Genomic DNA, 23,994 nt, shown 5'->3' with positions numbered 1-23,994 from the left:
TTGTCACACTGGTCTGTAAAAAGACAAAACATAGGATATATTTTCTTTGACGTCTGAGGTCCTTCGAAGCAAGTAAAGAAGTCCCTCATTTGTTTTATACTTGAGTGATGAGTGTTTTGCAGTACTGTAATACCACGTTGTATTAAAGTCTTTCCTTGTTGAAAGATTTAAACTGCTTCAAAAGACTTTATGAATCTTTCTGTGATAATAATATGGTGAGATTAGCCAATAACATTTCTGACCCTGTCCATGATCTAAAACATGAATATAGACTGTTACCATCAATCCGAAGATACAAGGTTCCTCAGTTTAGTCAGATTTGTTCTGACAATAAAGGAACATTGTATCATATCGTATACAGTGAAATAATTGTATCGACACCCTGAATACATTTTTGTCAGAGTTAGAAACGTCTAATACTCCTATTCCACACAGACCACAAATGGTACAAATCACCCAGAATTGCCAAATTTTAGGATTCTTAGTTGTAGCATAAGTTCCTGAATTCGTAACTCATTCAAATTGTTTTCTCAGTCAGTTCTTGAGCCATTTGGAAATCATGGCAAAAGTTAACAGCTGTTAAAAATTCTGGTGCAAAACTCACACATCCAAAAAATCTCTGTTTATTCTTAACAAATTCCTAGTTCATTCTTAGGTATTCTAACCAATTGATTGATTGATTGATTTGTAGCCATGTGTTCCTAACTCAACATTATCTTGTCCACTGAGGGCCATTGAACCCCCTAAAACTCCCCAAATCTCTCTTCTCCCCTTGGAAAAAAATGAAAAAATAAGAAAGACTGTAAGGACAATAATTATTTAAAAACATAGTAGAAAACTAAACTAATAAACTTTTTTTAAGATAAATAAATAAAACAAACTACTGTTTTTTTATTTAGTTTCGTATTTAATTTTATATCCAAAAACAAGCACTGGAATTTTTAAATTTTTTTGGCAAAAGCACTCACTTAAAACATTTGAACTTAACACCAATGGTCATCATTCCAATAACACTCCCTCCTGCTAGTCCCTTGTCATTTTTATTATATCTTGATGGAAAATCCCACCAATTGTTAAGAATAGTAACTAGTTCAAATTTAATGTATACCTGATTCTTAGATGCATTCGGCAAATTGTTACCTGATTTCTGACTGATTTCTAACATTTGTGCAGTATTCTTAATAGATTCCTGTTAATCGTACAGAATTCTTGACAATATTCACGCGAATCAAGCTGAATCTCACGACGTCTCTTTATCTATCCTGTGTCGTAACGGAAACTTTAATCGTCACAGACTGGACCGGGAAATTTGTAAAATTACAAGTCCTCACCAATCCTAAAATTGAGCGGTTCTTGGCAATTTGTGGTCTGGGTTGAATAGTGGCTTTAAGCACCTATGAGAAAGTCATAGATTTGAACAGATTGGTAATCAACATTGTTCCTTACCTGGAACATGCAAATAAGCTCACTGAAGCCATGTTAACCCTCATATTTTTACTTTGTGCTTACATTCCAAAGATTATAAGGTCACTAAAAATGTTTTGCTTCTCTGCATGTTTCCTGGAAGGCTTGATAGAAAGGCTGAAAAAAACAGCATAGCAGATGTGCCACTTCACTAACAGAATGCCAGAAATAGCCTTATCAACTCTTATTTGAGAATAAATTCCATAGTAACAAATGCTGGTTCCCAACCAGTGATGTCCCAGCGAGTAAATCCACAGCAGATGTTTTCCTTTTTTAAATTTTTTTTTAAATTACTTTAGCTCACGTCTGAGGAAACATCTGACACAATGCACTCTGAGGTCAAACATCCGATTTAATTACATCAATACTTTTAAATAAGGACTCCTGTGAGAGTACAGTGATTAGATGTAGTTGGCGAAGGAACAAAGCAGCTGTATGAAGACTCTCCATTCAAAGCCTAACTGATTCTAATCGATTAGGCTTTGCTTTCATTTGAAAAACGAGCACAACGCTTGAAAAACACAATCAGCTGGTGTCAGTTTATTGTTTTCTCAAATCTTTTGATATCCTTTTTCCTCAGTCTAAACACAGGCGGGTTCAGTGCACATGTCCAGATCATCATCCTGCAGGACATCACTGGCATTAAGAGACAGCTGATAAAGTGCAAATATCAGTTCAGAGAGAGTTTCTGTGGGCTTGGTCCATTAACAGCTTCACATTTTTTTCCATCCTTGTCCCATAGATTACAAACCCCCTCTTAGAAAAAGTTCACTACCTCAATGCAGTCACAGGAACAACAGAAGAGTATTACTGCTACTGTATAGCTGAAAGAGACAGTGGTAGAATGTCCTCAGGGTTTACTCTCGATTCAGAGCTCAGCTTGTCTGCAGATGATTTTGTTTTCTTTATTTCCGGAAGAACTTAAGGTAAATCACAGCACCCAGAATGGCCAGCTCCATTAAAATGATGACAGCCAGTAGCAGCTTGTTCGTCATCAGCCTACAGGACAGAAAAGGAGCAAACATAAAGAGAAAACTCTGGTTACATTTTGATGAACATTTACAAATGAAATCAACTATCTGCAAAAGATATGTAAGAACTGAGAAGACTGCCATGCTCAAATAGTCTGGTGGTTCAGAGAGGAGGCCAATTTAAATAATAGTATAGAATCAATCATTTTGGCCTCCACAGATAAAATCATTATGTAGTTAGCCGCTGTTTTCAGTGATTCCTGATGTAAAGCTACAAGGTTGTGAATCCCCAGGTCATAACAATATTTTGTTTTCTTTCATTGCATTATCATTATTCTTTCCCCAACATCCTTAAGATTAAAGTAATGTGGGACTATGAGTATTATGTAAACTGATATATTTATCTCTTACAAATTAAAGTGATTAAGAAAGAAGATAAATCATTAGTTGTAACTGAAATACTTTCTATAACAGTCAAGGTGTAGTATCTTCTCTATGGCACAGAAGTATTACAATAATAATAAATAAAAATAATAAAACACATTTCAGTTATAAACAGTAATATCATTATAATACACTTTTGTGAGTGCATGACTGAATAAATGAATGAAATGTAAAACAATATCATATAATCTTAGTTTTATCCTCTTTATGTACATCAACCTTCACATGCATCAGCATTCCTGGTAGAGATTTTGTAAAAAGCCTTAAAAAAAAAAACATTAAAAAGAATCTTTTATTGCTGTAAAATACCCAAGCTTTAATTTAAGTGCATTTATTCAGAAAGGGGTTATTATGGTCTAACAGAATCTCTCGGGACTGAGATGATTATCGAACCAAGAATGAATTTGTCAGGTGAACCATTTCTATGTTTTTTCCCACTTCTGCCTCTCTGTCTGCTCAGATGCTTTTCCCCTAAGCTCGCTGCTTGCTTGCATTCTTTTACTCCTAACTTTTTATCTCTTAGCCAAAATTACAGAAATATTGGACTAAAACAACTTCTTACCAGCGACTCCGAAGGATTATTATTATTTTTATTTTTTCTAAAGGATTTTGATGTTTTTATAATCGAACTCGAAAGCAGGACAAGTTGACGCCAGCTAATCAGCACAAAATGCCTCCCTTCACCACAGAGGACTTCGACAAACTTTTACAGAAATTGGCTGTTTTGGAGATGAAAATCCATCGACTAGAAGTGAATGTGGAGGTGAATATGGGGTACAACGATGAATCAACTCTGCCTGTGATCCCAGTGACAGCCAGCTCAACAACTCAGCCGGCAATCAGAACACTGAGAATAAACCTACCGGCAGACCCCCCTGGCATGTTTAAGGCGCATGCCCAAAAAAATCAAGGTGGACGACTCACTGAAAGATCTCAGAAATTAAATCAATTAGAATGGCCAGAATTACAGAGAAATGCCCCCATTTCCCCTGGGAAAAGGAGACTTCGACAGCGAGCTGCTGTCACAACAACTGATAGGAGTGAGACAGCTGGAAATTCCCCTCCAGAACAGAGTTGCCGCACTACAGAACGAAAACCAGGAAAACTATCCATCTTCTGAGAACAATAAAAGGTTTGAGAACAACCTTCATTCTAAACATTCTTCTCCTAAACTGCCAGAGAAAAAATACCCCACCGGACCAAGAACCCTAATAGTGGGCAACACAGCTGTGGATGGGATTAAAAACTTCTGCAACAAGAAAAACACAGAAGTTATGATTGGTACCAGTAACGTGGTCTCTGATATCTCAGAGAATATACTTGCAATCACAGAAAAGCGCCTGTCTCTAGAAAACCTTATTATACACTGTGGAGCCATGGATGACGTGGCTCAGAAAAAATCAGAAGGACTGAGGAGGATTTCACTCGTCTTCTGAATATTGTTGGAGGTCTCAATATCAAGGTGTTCCTCAGCAGATCCTTTGCACCGATTTTCTGAGGAGATGAGATTTTTTCGAGACTTCTGATGATTAATAAGTGGTTGAAAAAAACATGTGCCACCACACCTGTGAACTTCATCGACAACAAAATGTCTCCCTGTCGAAATCCACAGGAGAGGTGGACCCCCCCATTATACCCCCATCCCCCAAAACCCAGACCCAGACCGACCCCCCCGGTAAACTCCCCTCACCTCAGACCCCGACCCAGACCGCACAGAACTCTCCCATCTCCCCACTGAGCCCGCTTTTTGCCTTACTGGATTCTGATAACATGAAAGGAGCTCTTAAAATCGAGACCCAAATGGCTCTGACATCTTCTCCATTCAACAACCCCGTGGCCGAGGCCCTACTACTAAACCAACATCTTCCAAATGCCGCAGACCTCCACCACCTCCTAATCTATCTCCTCCTAATCAGGACCTTCAAATCACTTCTCTGTGATACAGTCTGGGCCCCAGTGGTAACTCTATCAGAAATGAGCATGTCCAGGAAAAACTTGGGCCCCTAATAGGAGATAGTTGTAAAATCTCTGTGCTTATACATGACAGAAAGAACAAAGCCAAAAGGATAAGAGACAGTAATAAACAATCAACAAAAGCCATAAACTGTCAGGTACAACCAGACACAGAGTTAATATCAGCAACTAAATCATATAAACTGGCTTTATTGAACATTAGATCTCTGTCAGGAAAATCATTTTTAATCAATGACTTCATCACTGACCACGATCTTGATGTTATGTTTTTAACAGAAACATGGTTATATGAATTTAATAAAGCTCCCATTCTGATAGAGTCGATGCCTCTGAACTACAATTTTCTTTGTGAGAGCAGACAGCAAAGAAAAGGTGGAGGGGGGGCCACTTTGTTTAAAGATTTATTAGAGTGTAAAAAAGTATTTCTGGGCAAATTTGACTCTTTTGAATATTTGGCTCTCCAGGTAAAGAGCCTGGTCTGAACCATGTTCTTGAATATTTACAGGCCTCCTAAGTCCAAAACAAACTTTTTCAGGGTTTTGATGAGCTTTTATCTGTGATATGTGTTGATTATGACTGTTTAATTATTGTGGGAGACTTCAACATTCACATGGACAATCCTGAAGACAGAAGTGCTATAGATCTATGTGACTCTCTTAGAAATGTTGGTTTGACTCAACGTGTTAAACAGCAAACGCACAAACAGGGACATTTTTTGGACTTGATCATCACTAAGGGTCTAAACATTTCCAAGGTGTCTCTAACTGATGTTGCTCTATCTGACCACTTTTCTGTTATTTCTGAAAGCATCATCTGCAATGACTCAGTTTGCCAAAGAGACATAATAAGAAAACGGATCTTTAAGGACGGTGCTGCTGAAACCTTTAACCAGATTTACTCTTCTACCTCCACTTTGCCCTGTAACACTGTAGATGAGCTGGTAAATAACTTTGATTCTAAAATCTCGGACATCATTGATTCAATTGGTCCAATTAAAGTGAAAGTCGTTTCTGGGAAGAAAATGTCTCCATGCAGAAGTGCTCCACCAGTCAGAAGTGAAAAAAAGGAGTGTCGAAAAGCTGAACGCAGGTGACGAAAGACTGGACTCCACGTTCATTATTTTAGAGAGACTACACAGATATAACCTACAACTGAAAAATGCAAAGGAATCCTTCTTTTCTGAGATCATCAGCAAAAACATAAACAATGCTCGTGCATTATTTGCCACGGTCGACCGGTTAACAAACCCTCCTGTAACTGTAGCATCTGAACTCCACTCTACCAGGGCCTGCAATGAATTTGCTGACTTCTTTACTGAAAAAACCCAAAAGATCAGAAGGACAGTCAGCACATCCACATCAACTCCAGTACCAAAGTTGTCTCCAACTAGAACTGATTTTGACAAAATTTCCCAATTTCACCAAATAAACTTTCTGGTACAGCACTCAACTGGTTTAAATCCTACTTGGAGGACAGGGACTTTTTTGTGTCAGTAGGTAACTTTACATCAGAGACCACAAAAATCACATGTGGCATTCCCCAAGGGTCCATCTTAGGGCCCCTCCTATTCAATATCTACATGCTCCCCCTAACTCAGATTTTAATAAACAACAACGTGAGTTACAGGCTGCACGGTGGCGCAGTTGGTAGCACTGTTGCCTTGCAGCAAGAAGGTCCTGGGTTCGATTCCCGGCCAGGGGTCTTTCTGCATGGAGTTTGCATGTTCTCCCCGTGCATGCGTGGGCTCTCACCGGATATTCCAGCCTCCTCCCACAGTCCAAAAACTTGACTGTTAGGCTAATTGGTCTCTAAATTGCCCTTAGGCAATGGGTGTGTGCATGGTTGTTTGTCCTGTATGTCTCTGTGTTGTCCTGCGCTGGACTGGAGACCTGTCCAGGGTGTACCCTGCCTCTCGCCCGTAGACTGCTGGAGACCAGCTCCCCGGTGACCCATTATGGAAGAAGCGGTATAGAAAATAAATGAATGAGGGATGGCTTTTTATGTCATCTGCACTCACAGAAAGGGCGGACAGCGAATTTCCGTGTATTTGTACTTAAGGACCATCAACGAATTACAGTCGATAAAAACAAACAGAAAAAATTAATAACTTCCAAATGTCTCAAACACTTAGAACCACTGCTGAAATGTGTGACAACAGTAGACTAATGAGACACACCAGATATCATGAGACATTCATTAATATTTGGAGCTATCCAATCAAAACGGTTTGAGGGTGGAGCCGGACGTCCTTCTCACTTTGACGGGCTTTCTGTTTGCGGTAGAAAATGACTGACTGACAACGTAAGTTATTATAACTATGCAGACGACACACAGCTATACGTTACGATGTCACCAGGTGACTATGAACCCATTCAAGCGCTGAGTAAATGCTTAGAAGAAATCAATGCATGGGCCAAAATTTTCTTCAACTGAATCACAACAAAACTGAAGTAATAATCTTTGGACCAAAGGAAGAGCGTTTAAAAGTTAGCACACAGCTTCAGTTAATACAGCTAGAAACCACCAATCAGGCTCGAAAACCTGGGTGTAGTGATGGACTCAGACCTGAACCTTCAGAGGAACATAAAGGTAGTAACAAGGTCGGCCTTCTATCACCTAAAGAACATCTCCAGGATTAAATGACTAATGTCTCAGCAGGACCTTGAAAAACTAATTCATGCATTCATCTTTAGTAGAATTGATTACTGCAACGGTGTCTTCACAGGCCTGCATAAAAAGTCAATCAGACAGCTGCAGTTGATCCAGAACGCTGCTGCCCGCGTCCTCACTAGAACTAAGAAAGTGGAGCACATCACCCTGGTTCTAAAGTCCCTACACTGGCTCCCTGTAGCTCAGAGAATAGACTTTAAAATACTTCTGTTAGTCTATAAATCACTGAATGGCTTAGCACCTAAATACATTACAGACTTGTTGTCAATGTATCAACCACCCAGACCTCTCAGGTCATCTGGTTCAAATCTACTCTGCACACCCAGAACCAGAACCAAACATGGAGAAGCAGCTTTTAGTTCTTATGCTCCACTAATCTGGCATAAACTGCCAGAAAACTGTAAAAGCGCCGAAAACCTAAGCTGCATTAAATCAAGATTAAAAACATATTTGTTTAGAGTGGCCTTTGACCGGGCCATCTAGGCATGATTAGTTGCGTTTTCTGTCCAATTTTCCTTTCATTTTCTTGTCCATCATTCTATTCTCTTTATTTTATTTTACTTTTTTAAATTACCTGTTTGATTTTATCATTTGATTTGTTTTTCTGTGTCTGTATCTGTGTTTATTTGCTTTGTGATTGTATTGTAATTGTATGTACAGCGCTTTGAGTGTCTCGTTGCTGAAAGGTGCTATATAAATAAACTTACCTTACCTATGTGGATTTGGTCATATATTTTTGGTCATTATCCTGCGAAAGTCCCACTAAAGAACCATTTTCACCATGCAGCCATTCACTCTAAAAGGGTTCCCAGGACCTTTGAAAAATAATAGGCCCATAGAATCACAGGTTCTCCACTATACTTAACAATGGGGATGGGGTACTTTTTTACACATTCTTCCTTTGTTTGACACCAAATCCTCCAGGAGTGTTTGGGATTCTCATCGGTAGCAATATGTTTCTTACAGTTACATCTTAATGTTAAGGATGAAGCAAGTAACTATTTTCTTTTAGCCATTTCTGAGTTAGAAAGGTCACATCTCCCTCATTTGAATGGCAAGTTCACCCATTTTCCCATTTTGAAATGGGCCTCTGTGTCAAATCATATTTAAAGCCCAGGGAAAAGGGACATCGTGGATTAGTCTTTCTAATTTCAAGTATACTCTCTTCAACCTACAATTTAGGAAGGTATAAATTAAAAGAAACTAAAAAATCTTTGTAAAGAAATCTGTTTACACATCACTATCAGGGGTGCTGTTAAACGTAGAGGTTGATGTTAAAATACAATCTGCGTAGTATTACTCACCGTCGTGACATGGCACGAAGAACTTTTCTGCTCCGGCTGAGGTTCTCTCCTGTATTTTCCAGCTACACGGAGAAAAAAAAAACATGTTTAATATAACAAACATATCTAAGATACTGTGGTCTAGCAACAAAATCATAAGCGGTTTCTCCTCAGCTACTATAACGTACCCACCTAATTAGGTTTTCCTGCATACCCGCTAAATTCCACCTTCAAACTGAAGCAATATAACAACTTCAGCCTATTTGACAGATGGTTACCCGTAATTCTCGGCTCACCCTATTTCTGGTTCGGTCCAGCTGCTCCCTCTGTTCCCCCAGCTCCTCAATAATATCTGTGCCGATCTGATCCGTCTCTGCAGCGATGCGCTGACTTCGCTCGATACTCTGGCTGGCATTGTTCAGAGACTCTGTCCCCTGGAGTAGAATAGCTCTCTGGGACTGCAAGTGTGTCTGCAGAGGTAGACCAAGTTGACATTATCAAACAAGGTACGTTACATGATTTTTGGAAAAAGGATTAAAAATTAACTGAAGAAACATAATCAAGTGTTTCCAGTTAGGTAAATAGTATGGGCATTGTGATATTCTGCCTAACACTCACACTTTGTTGATTTTGTGATGAATAAATGCTCTGTTGGCTTCCCTGCACAGTTTGGGAAGAGGAGCTGAACCCAGATGCAGAGTTTTTCATGTCCCTCTGCAGCTTACCGAGATCCCTGCGGTAAAGTCGCAGCTTGGCACCCATGGCATTTTTATATGAAGAAGGGGCACCACGCAGCTCCTCTTCCATTCCTTGTAACTGGAGATGGGTAAAAAAACACAGAGTGATGCCAAAAACCAGTGGAAGATCTGTCTCTACTAGGTTTCAAGTCAGGGCCAGGACATCTATAATGTTCAGCAATATTATTTATGTCATTGGATCTTACTAGGATCAATGTGAGAGATCAACACCAAGTAGGGCATAATTGTGAAGAATGGAAACGATACATGGATTTCAAAACTTTAACAACAAGAAAATCTGGAAAAAAGCATGGAAGACATTTGTATCTATCCCCCTTGACTCTGATACCTCTAAATAAGATTCACTGCAACCAATTTCCTTGAGAAGAAAGGATGGTGTGGGGAGGCTTTCATTTAGCAGCTACAAGGAAGCTGGTCATAACTGACGAGAAGATGGATTGATCAAAATTAGGGCTACATATTGCAATAATATTCGTAAATATTAATTGCAATGAACCCGCATTTTCCTTCCTACTTACTTTTCCTTCCTCATATTAGCCCCACCAATCTCAGGAAACTTTAGGATACTGATCACTAACATCTAAAGAAGTGTGAGCATAGAGGACAATAAAGGTCCATCCAAATGGTGAAATACAAATGGACCTCAACACATAGAGCATGAAACATCATTGTGTCCAAAATATTGCATGCAAGCTTTCCTTTGCAATTGACAATGATTGCAATACAGGGGCATCCTGGAGGAAACCCTGTTCACTGTTGTATAGGGTTGAGACTGGGGTGGAGGTTCACCATGGAAAATGGTTTAGATCGAACCATATTTGAATGCTAAAATGGCCCAGTCAAAGTTCAGACCTGAATCCAGTTAAAAATCTGTGGCAAGCATGGGAAAAATCAATGTAACACACACTCGCCATCCAGTCTGACTGAGCTTGAGCCACTTCGCGAAGAGGAATGGGCAAAAAGGTCTGCGTCAAATGTCATGAAGACATCGCTGAAAAAGACTTGCAGCAAACATTAAAAGTGGGTTCTACAAAGTATTGACTCAGGTGGACTGAATAGAAATGCACCGCGTAGTTATCAGATTTTTACTTGTAAAGTTTTTGAAAACCATGCATCCCTTAACTTCTACTGTGCAATTATAGACCACTTTGAATTGATCTTTCAACTAAAATCATATTAAATACGTTGAAGATGTTGGTTGTAATTTGACAAAATACCACGACAGTAAAAAAAACATGCACATTTGTAAAAGACAGAGGCTCTGTTTACTGTATTTTTGCTCCCTGAGCTGCATATTTAAAAAGGAAACTCACCACTTCCTCAGCCTCCCCATGTCTCTCATCAAATGTCCTCACCAGCTTCTTCCTCTCCTCTGTATTTAAGACAGCATATGTTCAACGTTCACAGCACATAATGCCTTAAAATTATTGCTCCAACAGTGTTTACCTCCGTGGCTTTTCAGAGCCCTCTCTGGTATTAGCTTCAGCTCTTCATACAGAGACCTGTACATTTCGTGCAACTTCTCGAATTCTTCTGACGACATTTTTACTTTAGAGGTAAGCAACCCGCCGTTAATTAAGGGACTCCTTTGTCCTTTTAGTTCAAGACAACAACAATTACGGTCACACGTTTAGGTAAATCTGCTAGTTTTGCTTTGGTGATAATCAGAATCCCGGGACTCTTCCGCATGATGGGCCTCGTGACCTCTAATGCCTTAAACTTCTCAAAAAAAATCTAAATATTATATAATAATGTGGTCGGTGCTGATGAATTTAAGCTTTAAGTTTGCTGATAGATTATTACACTTATTCTATGTGAAATGTGGTTGAATAATACTGAGAAAGCACTGAGTTAACTGTTTTAATCAGGCATTGACGCGGACATCTTTTCTGAAAATCTCTGGGAATCGTAGTTTTGTTCTTTAATTGCTTGTTTATATAAAAGTAGATGAATGGCATGATTTTAAAACGAAACATTTAAAATTTAAAGTTTATACTTAAATAAACTTTGAGTTATTTTTAATTCTGAATCTATACGGAGAGTGAGTAGTTGTTTATAAAATAAGTTAATTAAGAAGTAATCATTATGAAAAAAAGGCAACAGTTGTTTAATTAATCCTTTTTATATATTATCCTGCTTAGGTATTTATCCATAATTCATAACCAGTGATATTTAACAAAATTAATTAATAAATAATAAAGAGATAAAGAATTTATTGAAAAAAGGCAAGGTACGTATTTAGTTTATTTGATGTTATAAACTTTTATACAAACATAAACCATATGCTATTTGTATTTTATCTGTCAAGGATAAATCCCACTGTCACAATCATCTAAGAGAAGAAGAAAACAACATTTTCAACAGCTCTTTGTGCAATTGTGTATGTAATTTAGCAACATTTGGTACATATAAATAAATAACTTTTTTACTTCAATAATATTTTTTTCAACATATAGAGGTAGAATTCTATCTATATAAAAGGGGGGGGTGGTATTTTGAAAAATCTAACATGATTGCTACAAAATTATATATACTTTATACTAAGGAAAACCCACTGAACAACAACGATGTTCTGAAAACCGACACTTAAAAACTGAAGGGTTTTTTTGCCGGGCCATAAAAACTACAATCCCATGATTCTGTTCGCATTGGGAGTCTGTGTCCCCCCCTGCTGTGCTTTGCACCCCGCTCTGCTTTGACATCAGCTGTTCTGCCTACACACACCAGTTCCATCTTTCTGGAAGAGACAGTGAGGCACAGATCTGTGGCGTGATGTTTGTCTTATTAATTATCGCGGGCCTCGGAGTGGTGACGCTGCTGGTGATTTTATTCGCCCCACATATACGGTGAGTACGTTTATTCTGATAAGAATCCACATCTCGGGAAGATTATGCTTTGGTTGACCAGATATTGCATTGCACTGATGTAATTAGTACCACACTGTTCATTTACACAGCTAATGTAACCCTGTTAGCTCGTATCACATTAAGATTTGGATTTAATTTGCATTGTTTAATGTATGACTTACGAGTTTATTGCACAATGAAGGAATGTGTGAGCTGGAAATTAATGACATAGATTGATGGAGGCTTGGAGCGTTGTCACGCAGGTGATCCGGCGGTCTTCCGTCTCAGCTGCTCGGGCCTATCAGAAACTTGAGCGTGGGAGGAGTTATATTTATATGCATCTCTCCAACATACTATTGGGCATGGGGCGGTCCTACTCGGTGGCGCGGGTCGCACGACTTGAGGCTCAGCGCAGTTCAGCCAAGTTTTGCTATGAATAATTAACCCAGCTAATCCAAACGTTCAGTTCCAACGAGGTTAGGATTTATGCTGTGGTACATGGACACCATCAGTGGTTCTGTTTTATGATGTCTAACCCAGTTGTCTCTGTGCCTAAGCAGAAGATATGCAGCAGGAGCAGTGTGCAAATCCACATCTCGTTTGGATGGGAAGACAGTGCTCATCACTGGGGCCAACACAGGGATTGGGAAGGAGACCGCCCTGAACTTGGCAATGCGAGGTGAGCTAACATTGGAAAACATTCTGTGGAAGAGTGCTTCCTTAAAATGATATCGCTACACTGTGAAAATTAACAATGCAACCTTTTGTCACGCAGGAACTACAAACCTCAGTTTATTTAAATATAATTTAATCTTGTAGACCAACACAAAATGATGAATAGAGAGATATGGGAATAGGTTTTCAATTATATTTATTGGTCTGGACTTTGAATGGGCCATTCTAACACGTGTGTGCTTAAAGGCCCCTTATACAGGGGTTGGACAATGAAACTGAAACACTTGTCATTTTAGTGTGGGAGGTTTCATGGCTAAATTGGACCAGCCTGGTAGCCAGTCTTCATTGATTGCACATTGCACCAGTAAGAGCAGAGTGTGAAGGTTCAATTAGCAGGGTAAGAGCACAGTTTTGCTCAAAATATTGAAATGCACACAACATTATGGGTGACATACCAGAGTTCAAAAGAGGACAAATTGTTGGTGCACGTCTTGCTGGCGCATCTGTGACCAAGACAGCAAGTCTTTGTGATGTATCAAGAGCCACGGTATCCAGGGTAATGTCAGCATACCACCAAGAAGGACAAACCACATCCAACAGGATTAACTGTGGACGCCAGAGGAAGCTGTCTGAAAGGGATGTTCGGGTGCTAACCCGGATTGTATCCAAAAAACATAAAACCACGGCTGCCCAAATCACGGCAGAATTAAATGTGCACCTCAACTCTCCTGTTTCCACCAGAACTGTCCGTCGGGAGCTCCACAGGGTCAATATACATGGCCGGGCTGCTCTAGCCAAACCTTTGGTCACTCATGCCAATGCCAAACGTCGGTTTCAATGGTGCAAGGAGCGCAAATCTTGGGCTGTGGACAATGTTAAACATGTATTGTTCTCTGATGAGTCCACCTTTACTGTTTTCCCCACATCCGAGAGAGTTACGGTGTGGAGAAGTCCCAAAGAAGCGTACCACCCAGACTGTTGCATGCCCAGAGTGAAGCATGGGGGTGGATCAGTGATGGTTTGGGCTGCCATATCATGGCATTCCCTTGGCCCAATACTTGTGCTAGATGGGCGCGTCACTGCCAAGGACTACCAAACCATTCTTGAGGACCATGTGCATCCAATGGTTCAAACATTGTATTCTGAAGGCGGTGCCATGTATCAGGATGACAATGCACCAATACACACAGCAAGACTGGTGAAAGATTGGTTTGATGAACATGAAAGTGAAGTTGAACATCTCCCATGGCCTGCACAGTCACCAGATCTAAATATTATTGAGCCACTTTTGGGTGTTTTGGAGGAGCGAGTCAGGAAACGTTTTCCTCCACCAGTATCACGTAGTGACCTGGCCACTATCCTGCAAGAAGAATGGCTTAAAATCCCTCTGACCACTGTGCAAGACTTGTTTATGTCATTCTCAAGACGAATTGGCCGCAAACACCATACTAATAAATTATTGTGGTCTAAAACCAGGTGTTTCAGTTTCATTGTCCAATCCCTGTAGATCATAATTCTGCAGTACATACGCAACCACGATCCGCCCATAACAGATCACTTCGTACTTTCATATCATACTGGTCGATCTTTCAAGATTGCCGGCTTTGTGTGATTACACAGCGTGTTCTGAAATTGCAGACTAAAAGGGGATTTAAAACTCACAGCATTCCCAGGAGCATGTGTCATCCTGATCTGAGGAATATGCTGTTCAGGAGCATCCGATAACATGTCGAGGATGGCGCACAACAACTCTGCTTGCATTTAAAGCACTGAATGGATTTTATAAGCCCGTTTTGGGGCATGACATAAACTCAGCCCTTTAGATCTGTCTTCCCCACACGTCTTTGTTGGAAGACCTTGCCTTGCTCCTCTGCTTTGTGCACACAGCAGACTCCTGCTGCGGCTGTCTTCCTTTTGTATCACATCACTATGTCACACTTCCTCTGAAATCCTGTCTTAACCCTTACAGCTGAAAGGAGTTACAGGTTTATGACAACCTCCTGAGGTGGATTGGGAGGTAGTGATGAACTTCCTGAGGTGGATCAGGGGCATGGTATTGATGGGATGACTTTAACCCCCTATTCTGTTTTGGGACCTTTCATTTGATCACAAGGCACAAAGAACACATGTAGATGATGGGATAAAAGGATGATCCACAAGCAGCTTTTCAATGAAACCATTGTTGAAGCAGATTGTGGAAATAAACTGTGATCAGTCTGAAAGTTATTTTACAGCCAGATACTATTCCGTCAGATTTCTTGTGGGTTTAGGGTCCATTCTCCTGCTGGAACGTGAACCTCCATCCCAGCCTCCAGTCTTTTGCAGTTTCTAACAGGTTTTCTTCTAGGACTGCCCTGTACTTATCTTCATGCATCTTCCATTTAACGCCAACCAACTTCCATGTCCCCGCTGAAGAAAAGCATCCCCAAAGCATGATGTTGCCACCACCATGTTTCACTGTAGGGAGGGTGTGCACTATTTATTTTTTTCCACACATAGCTTTTTGCACGTAGGGCAAAACATTTTATTTTGATCTCATCTGAACAGAGTACCACCTTCCACATGTTTGCTGTGTCATTGCTGCACATGGTTTTATATGGCTTTCTTTCAACAATGGATTTCTTCTTGCCAATCTCATAAAAGCCAAATTTGTAGATTGCACGACTAATAGCTGTCATGTCAACAGGTTCTCCCATCTGAGCTGTGGATCCCTGCAGCTCTTTCAAAGTTACCATGGCCCTAATGACTGCCTTTATGATTAATGCTGTCCATGCCCGGCCTGTCAGTTTAGGTAGACGGCCTTGTCTTGGTAGGTTCGCAGTTGTGCTGTACGCTTTTCATTTTCAGTGCTTCGGTTATGTTTGCTGATTTCATGGTTCTTCCCCGTTATGTCAGTACACTGGATCCCAGCTGTGTTTCTTTTGTAATAGCATATATTAAAACCAAACCGCTAGTTTTCATGGCACAGATTAATGGAAGACATACAGTCTTATCAGAATCAGAACTTTTTTAGACATTGAATTTAAAACCCTATATTTGTATCCTTGCAATTATGTTATCTAATTTTAGCTTTTACTTTAAATTCGACAGCAAAAAATTCCCCTGCAAAAGTTCGCCTGCAAAAATTGAACTGCAGAAATTTGCCTTCAAATGTGTTGACCTTCTGGTGACTCAAGCCAAGAAATTGGCTCTAGATCGTGTTGAGCGACTTTTAGCCAATCAAATTACCCTCATTTGATCACGTGACCAGCCGCACTACTCAATCTAGTGCTGATTATTTTTGAGTCACCAGAAGGTCAACACATTTGCATACAGATTTTTGAAGGCGAAGTTGTGCAGGTGAAATTTCTGCTGGCGAATATAAATAAATAAAAAAAATCACAAATACTTGTTTAGGACAAAAAAATCAGTGTCATATATTCTATGTTAAAAAAAAAAAAAAGTCTGATTCTAATGAAACTATATTTCTTCTGTACAGATTAGGTTTTGAATAGATTTTCATTTTCGCAGTGGAAGTGTTTTTGCCGTCACTCACTAGGCTGCCCAATCTCTATGATTTCAACTTGAGTTAAGGCTTCCATATATCTAACATTTCCAAAACCCCCTCCCCCTTTTAGCCTTTTGACTGAATGATTGCTTTTTTTCTTTGCTGTGGTTCACAGTGTAGTCCTGTTTCTTTTTAACATCTCAGGCGCTCGGGTGATTATGGCGTGTCGAGATGTGGAAAAAGGCGAGGAGGCTGCTGCCAGTATCCGAGCCACATACTCGGAAGCCAAAGTGGAAGTACGAGAGCTCAATTTGGCAGACACCTGCTCCATACGAGCATTTGCACAGAAATTCCTGAGAGGTGAGTGAAGCAGAAGCAGCGGCCTCAAAGTTCTCAAGTGATTAGAAGTCATTGTCATTTAACATGTTTTTGTTCAGAGGTCAACCATCTTCATGTACTTATCAACAATGCCGGAGTGATGATGTGCCCCTACATGAAAACTATCGATGGCTTTGAGATGCATATTGGAGTCAATCATTTAGGTAGGTCCAAACAGAAATGTGTTTTAAGAATTATTTGTGGATACCCACAGAGAAATCGACCATTTTCAGTTTGAACTGCCCTGACTGGTGATTGGCCAGTCGGAAACTACCAGGTCCTGCTGACAACAACACTCTTCAGTGTGGAAGTTGTTCCAGTGGATAACAGATTCAAAGTTAGTTATTTTTAAAATCAGAGAGGTGTTTTAAAAAAAGGTCAGAGGAATAACCTAGGTGTAAGAAACAAACTATTTTATACAACTTGTTGAAACGTCTGTGGTTCATTCAGGATGCAAGAGAGTGTGAGACTTTCTGCAGATATCAGGAAGCTTCAACTGAGTAAAGTTCCTCCATTTTAGCTATTTGAACTTTTAACCCCTGTCTGTCATGGAAATATTGGCAGCCTTTTGAAACTCTAAGAGTTAAAGTTTAAATTAGGGTCTAAATTCGGTAGTGAAGTCTTTTTGGTAAAAGAAATGATTTAACTACAGGTAAACAGCAACAATTAACCTTATTTCACTAACCCCACTCTGCAATCGCTAGTCTTATCTCCTTTTGGCTAAAATAACCTTAGTAAAACACTTTTTGTAGGCATCTACCAGTGTCTAACATAGTTTTAAGGTAGGTTTGCCCCACTCCTCTTTCAGCTGTGAGATGTTTGGTTTGTTTCTTACATGTAAAGCATGTTTCAAGTCATCCAAATATGTTTTAAAATATGTATAAAACACACATGCTGTCATAGGGTGTTGGTTTTTCTTGACTGTATAATGTCTTATATTAAACTGCTGATCGAGAAATCAGAAACGGCCAAAATGCTTATTGCCAAGTCAAAGCTTTTATTAACTGAAAAAACTGATGGATGCATTCGTTTTGTTTGGTTTTTTTTTAATGGCAGTAGGGGCCTTTAGTTTGTAAGTTTGACGGATAGGAAATGGGGTGGAGAGAGAGAGGAGGACATGCAGCAAAGGTCAACAGGTCGGGAATTGAACCCGCGACAGCTGTGTTAAGAACTGTAGCCTCTGTACATGGGTTTTGAGCTTTACCCCTACGCCACCGCTGTGCCCGATGATGGATGCATTTCCAGTCATTTGTCTACGTTTTGATTGTTATTATTACATATTGACCTATTTACTTGCATGAAATACTTTTTATTACCAGAAAACCTTCAGTGGTTATCAAATTCTAGTTTGTAAAGGTTTCATTCCTGTAATTTTGATTAACCCACACATGGTTCTTGATTGAGTGTGGGAAAAACTTTTCACTTTTAGACTTTTATTTGATAGAAATAAAATGTCCTTTGTTTGTAACAAAGTCTTAAATCAGTGCTTTAACAATCAAATCACTGTCAAAACTGAGAACTGTTCCAAAACAACACACACGTGTCTTGTATTTTGCCAGGTCACTTCCTGCTGACGTACCTCCTGATCGGACTGCTTAAGCGCAGTGCTCCGGCCCGCATTGTGGTGGTCTCGTCACTGGCACACAACTTTGGCTGGATCCGTTTCCATGACCTTCACAGCCAGGGCAGCTACAACAGTGGATTAGCATACTGCCAGAGCAAACTGGCAAATGTGCTCTTTGCCAGAGAACTGGCCCGCAGGCTAAAAGGTACACAAACTGTCCACAAAAAACAAATAACACATGGGTAAACGGACAGCTGATCTGCTCTTGCAGAGAAAAAATACAGAGCATGCTCAGAACAAGGTGACAAAAACAAATTATTTATTTATATATTTAAAATAAATGGATACAAACTAAAGAACATTGCATTTACTGCAAGAATGCTGTGCAAATGCTAAAGAAATGTAGGAGAAACCTATTCAACAGTAGAAGCTGCAACTGAATGAAAAATACTGCTAAAGCAGCTGAAATCAAAACCAAGTCATCATCTGAAAACTGATGTCAAACGTAAACACAAAAAAATCAGCAAACAATCACAGAAAAACTAAAAACTCTAAAAGGGTAAATCCATTTTTTTTAATACACCCAACTATACCTAGCAACATTCATAGACCCAGAAGTAGACATCTGCAACCTAAGTCCAAATATCTGCTAAACAGAGGCTAAGACAGGGGACAGTCTCAATTAAAAGAGGCCGAGGCATACACTTTATGCTTTATTTCTTGCACCTAATTAGCCCAGTGACAGAGATTAAGACAATTTTGGTTCCACATGGGTTTGAGACATGTGATGGAAATTATTTTATTAAGTGCTCCAAATTGTATGACTTTTAGGTTACCTCACTCCTCAGAACATCTGTGTTAGAGGAGGAAGCTGTAAAGCCATTATCAGAAGTTTAATGGTTAAAACTCATGCTTTAGGGCGATATCTTAGGAAGTGCAAATGGGTTTGTTCCTAGATAACTTTGTCACCTCTGAACCCGAGAAGGGTCCGGGGTCATAAAACACAGACTCTTTGAAGTTGAGATAACAGTCATGTTTGGTATAAATACTGTGTGTAAATGTTGATCGGGGCTCTGTTTCACTGACTAACCTCAGTGTCAGGGTCTTCAAACGCTGAATGCCTTTGGATTTTCTCTTGTTATGAGTCAACTTCTATCCACTTTGATAAGAAAATTCCACAACAGACACCACATACAATTTATGTCCTGGTGGCGACAATGTGGCGTTAAAAACCATGATCCATTTTCTCTGTCTGGGAAAACCTGATCTGAATTTTACAGTCGGGTCAATAAGGCAGGTTGATGGGATTTCCTTTCTTCTGAGGCACACAATTCATATTCCTCCCACTGTTATGTGAACGAAGACAAATTTTCCTCCATATTGATTTATTATGTGTTCATCTAGTGTTAAAGCTTTGATTTAAAGGCTTTTCGCATTCATTACCATGGGGGGGGAGAATGGTTTAGAAAAAGATAATAACACATATACAGTAATTAGTGTAAGTCATGAAAGAGCTCAATATTTTAATATCTGAATGATTGAAATAAAGTACAGAAAAAGCATTAACACCAGAAGGATCTCAATAGTGTGAAAACTTTATAGGATTCACACAATAAATGTTTCCCTTTTATAAGAGGATGTTTTATTTATTTTCATGAATAGAATAGAAGCTGAACCCAAATAACTTTCAGTTTCAGGTTGTTGAATATGACTGACAGAAATATGTCTGCTATTGTTTTAACCTGTGTTTTGCTTTCACAGGAACCAATGTGACGGTGAACTCGGTCCACCCAGGCACGGTCAATTCAGACCTGACCAGACACTCGACCCTCATGATGATACTGTTCACCGTCTTCTCCGTGTTCCTGAAAACTCCTCAAGAAGGAGCACAGACCAGCATATACTGTGCTGTGGCCGAGGAGCTGCACTCCGTCTCTGGGAAACACTTCAGGTTAGAAATAACGTACAAGGAATGAAGTCTACATAAAAACAAAAAGAAAGTACTTCTGGAACGGCATTCTTCTCCATTCTGAATTATTAATCTATAAAGGCAAGCGGCTGGGAAGAAATGCGGACATAATGCTGCAAAGGCCATTCAGTAATTTGTTCTCACCTCCTGTATTATTAAAGAATGGAGCTTCTTTCCTCAGAGAAAACTTGCCTTCTCAATTGTGCTTCAGAACCGCAGATAACCACAGCCTTTACCTCCATTCTAAACCCAGGGACTCAGACCATTTTATATTTTAGAGCTTTCCTTTATTATACTATTTTATAATCTGGCTTAATGATGCATAGATTCACACAGGCTCAATAAAAAATATCTAATTTGAATGTGAATGGAAAACATCTGCAGTTGTTTTCAAGTATCAGTGACCAACATGTTTGCAGCTTGAGGAGGTGATCTATCTCAAGCACACCTGATGCATCTAATAAAGCCCTTGACTGGTTGCATTTGTGTAAAATTAATTGCAAACACCTGAATAATTTAGAATTTTCTAATAAACCTTATTTACAAGTTTACAAAACACTTTTGTAACCATAATATAAATAAGAGTGAGTGGCGCTGCTTAAGTTTTCATAACAATACTTTTTTTTCACAACCAGGAATTTCCCATAAAACCAAATTACTCTGTTTTGTATGTCAGGGACAATATTGTTTCTGACTTGTACCAGGAGGTGTCAATAATAGAGTTCCTAGTCAATAAAGCAACCAGAATTCTGACTTGGAAAGGCTGATTTCCACAAGGCAACCCCAGTTCAATATTCAATATGGCAGCCGCGCATACAGCAGATAGTCAAAGTTGCAGAAAAAAAACGCTTTATTTGGACCTTGGATGTTCGGTATCACATTAAGCCAGAGGCAGACTTTGTACTGTACAACCGCCATCTGTAAAGATCCTTTACTGTTTGAATTGATAAAATAGAGAAAAAAACATTATTTGCTTGTTTTTCGTGTTAAAAGTTTCCACAAGAATTACAAAACGCCACTGGTTGGGTTAATTAGTTGGGCTGTCTCTTCAGGTAGCCAGCTTTCAGGCTAAGGGTGACCTGTGAGCAGGAATATTTCAAAACAACCAAATTTGCAAATTCTACTTTGAAAAATCAAACAGAAAGCCCGTCAAAGTGAGAAGGACGTCCGGCTCCACCCTCAAACCGTTTTGATTGGATAGCTCCAAATATTAATGAATGTCTCATGATATCTGGTGTGTCTCATTAGTCTACTGTTGTCACACATTTCAGCAGTGGTTCTAAGTGTTTGAGACATTTGGAAGTTATTAATTTTTTCTGTTTGTTTTTATCGACTGTAATTCGTTGATGGTCCTTAAGTACAAATACACGGAGATTCGCTGTCCGCCCTTTCTGCGAGTGCAGATGACATAAAAAGCCATCCCTCATTCATTTATTTTCTATACCGCTTCTTCCATAATGGGTCACCGGGGAGCTGGTCTCCAGCAGTCTACGGGCGAGAGGCAGGGTACACCCTGGACAGGTCTCCAGTCCAGCGCAGGACAACACAGAGACATACAGGACAAACAACCATGCACACACCCATTGCCTAAGGGCAATTTAGAGACCAATTAGCCTAACAGTCAAGTTTTTGGACTGTGGGAGGAGGCTGGAATATCCGGTGAGAGCCCATGCATGCACGGGGAGAACATGCAATCTCCATGCAGAAAGACTCCCGGCCGGGAGTCAAACCCAGGACCTCCTTGCTGCAAGGCAACAGTGCTACCAACTGCTCCACTGTGCAACCCTTTAAAACTAACAAGAGTGAATGCAGACATTTGGATGGAAGGTGAAGGACTATGCAATCAAAACGGTTTGATTACAAGCAGAATGAAATCCTGATCTTGAATTGAAAATATGTGCTCTTGAATTTTGGCAGTAAATATCAGTTCTAAACATATTGACGAGACATCAAAATAAACCAACGTGCATATCATAATAAAACAACCAGGTCAGATGTTCTATTTGTTACATTTTAGTGGTGCTAAAAATAGATTAACTTTAATAAAATTCAGTTTTAATGTAAGAAAAGAAAATCAAGAAAGCATGTGGAATGAAACAGTTTTGAACTAAAATGTGGACAAAAAGTAATCTTTAAGCCCCATTAGCAACATTCTCCTCAGATCAGTGAGTGTTAGAACCGTGTCACCCCTTAGTCTAGATGAAGTCGTGCATCAAGTCAAAATGAATACAGATGGCAGCAACTAGTGGTGACTCATGCAGCCATTAGCTCTTACATAATAATGATCCGGTCTTCCTCCTCTGGTTTCAGCGACTGCGCCCCCGCCTTCGTTGCTCCCCAGGGGAGAAGTGAGGAGACAGCCAGTAAACTGTGGGACGTCAGCTGTGAGCTTCTTGACATTGACTGGGACTGAGTCCCCTTTGTAACTCCCACGTTTCTCAGGCTTCCTTGGAGTCCCTCACACTTCTGTTCCCGTTCATTTAATTTGTTTCCTTTTGGTTTTGGTGTTCTGTACTTGAAACATTTCTTTCTGATACATTCTATAAGAAGTAAAACAATGTGAAGGTTTTAATATTTTGTGTAATAGGATACAATAAATTCGGTATTCCGGTGCTCTGCTGCAGCTTGTTAAACTAAAACCAGTCAACTTTATCGACAGTTCATATTTTAGGATTATGTTTTCATAACACAATGTAAATACAGCATATGGCAAAAATTGAAACAAACGTTATCTTTTTGTAATGCTGTGACATATAATGCAGTGTCAATGCAGGGTAAAAGACCAGCATCTTTTTCATTTATAGGATTTCATATTGTTAATTTCTTCAGAATTTGCAGTTAAATAGTTCAACTCTTGTGCCAACTTTCTTAAACAAATGTTCAAAAGCAGGGATTATCTTCTACTATGTATTAGAGTGAGTGAGTCTCATATTTAAGAACTGAATTGCATAAATGCATTATGTTTGGTTCTTGTATTTTCAGAGTCATGGCACTGCAGCACTGCTCACTTTTATATTGTCCCAATTGGCACGTTTCTGCAGGAAGTATAGGTTTAAGTTTTTAACGATCTCACACCTCACTTCAGCATTTCACAGCATTCACGTGTATAGTTGCCAAGAATTTACATTCTGTGTTTTATACAAGTCAAACATGCCTTTTACTAAAATGACATTCATAGCAAGAGTTGAATGTTTACATTTTATGTAAATAAACAGAAACATTACAATGAAGGTGCATCTGCAGATCTTTAAATCCTTTTTTTTTCTTAATGTGTCCTGTTTCGGCATTTCAGGCATACCATATAGAGAAACTGGTTGCATGGGAAGGGCAGTTTTGTTCTACAAAAAGGATATCTCAAGATGAAATCCTGATTGCATGATTACTTTTTTTCATTCAGGACTACATCTTGCATCAAAGTAGACAGGCCATATTACTAGAATAAGATCGAAAGTTACGTATATAACTACGGTTCTATGAATCCCGGATGACCGCCAGAAGGCGGTGCTTAAAG

At 39.5% G+C, this 23,994-nt stretch overlaps 2 protein-coding genes across 3 annotated transcripts; one reads left to right on the top strand and one right to left on the bottom strand.

Annotated features, from left to right (window-relative positions):
* Window positions 1-1,727: 1,727 nt before the first annotated feature.
* On the bottom strand, window positions 1,728-11,352 carry vti1b (vesicle transport through interaction with t-SNAREs 1B). Its single transcript, XM_047344971.1, has 6 exons — window positions 11,011-11,352; window positions 10,878-10,936; window positions 9,425-9,622; window positions 9,103-9,276; window positions 8,828-8,889; window positions 1,728-2,463 (listed from the first exon to the last, which is right to left on the bottom strand). Exons 1-6 carry the CDS (start codon window positions 11,105-11,107, stop codon window positions 2,370-2,372), a joined length of 684 nt encoding a protein of 227 aa, XP_047200927.1. The 5' UTR covers window positions 11,108-11,352; the 3' UTR covers window positions 1,728-2,369.
* An 880-nt stretch (window positions 11,353-12,232) lies between these two features.
* rdh12 (retinol dehydrogenase 12) lies at window positions 12,233-23,713 on the top strand. Of its 2 annotated transcripts, none has more exons than XM_047344969.1 (7): window positions 12,233-12,410; window positions 12,971-13,089; window positions 16,777-16,932; window positions 17,010-17,114; window positions 18,510-18,719; window positions 20,276-20,465; window positions 22,794-23,713. In XM_047344969.1, the coding sequence occupies exons 1-7, from the start codon at window positions 12,337-12,339 to the stop codon at window positions 22,894-22,896; spliced, it is 957 nt and encodes a 318-aa protein (XP_047200925.1). In that variant the 5' UTR covers window positions 12,233-12,336; the 3' UTR covers window positions 22,897-23,713. The 2 variants fall into 2 exon arrangements, with proteins under 2 accessions (XP_047200925.1, XP_047200926.1); XM_047344970.1 differs by lacking the exon at window positions 12,233-12,410 and adding an exon at window positions 12,754-12,886.
* The last annotated feature ends 281 nt before the right edge of the window (window positions 23,714-23,994 follow it).

This window comes from Girardinichthys multiradiatus, chromosome 19, assembly GCF_021462225.1.
Source record: "Girardinichthys multiradiatus isolate DD_20200921_A chromosome 19, DD_fGirMul_XY1, whole genome shotgun sequence".
NCBI lineage: Eukaryota > Metazoa > Chordata > Actinopteri > Cyprinodontiformes > Goodeidae > Girardinichthys > Girardinichthys multiradiatus.
Note: the sequence above shows the minus strand (reverse complement) of the source record. Positions and strands in the feature narration are given on the sequence as shown.

Coding starts and splice junctions, on each gene's coding strand:
- vti1b (XM_047344971.1), bottom strand. CDS start 11,107: ATGTCGTCAGAAGAATTCGAGAAGTTGCACGAAATGTACAGGTCTCTG. Junction 10,937..11,010: donor GGCTCTGAAAAGCCACGGAG/GTAAACACTGTT, acceptor TCTTAAATACAG/AGGAGAGGAAGAAGCTGGTG. Junction 9,623..10,877: donor ATGGGGAGGCTGAGGAAGTG/GTGAGTTTCCTT, acceptor ACCCATCTCCAG/TTACAAGGAATGGAAGAGGA.
- rdh12 (XM_047344969.1), top strand. CDS start 12,337: ATGTTTGTCTTATTAATTATCGCGGGCCTCGGAGTGGTGACGCTGCTG. Junction 13,090..16,776: donor CCTGAACTTGGCAATGCGAG/GTGAGCTAACAT, acceptor TTAACATCTCAG/GCGCTCGGGTGATTATGGCG. Junction 20,466..22,793: donor GTCTCTGGGAAACACTTCAG/GTTAGAAATAAC, acceptor CTCTGGTTTCAG/CGACTGCGCCCCCGCCTTCG.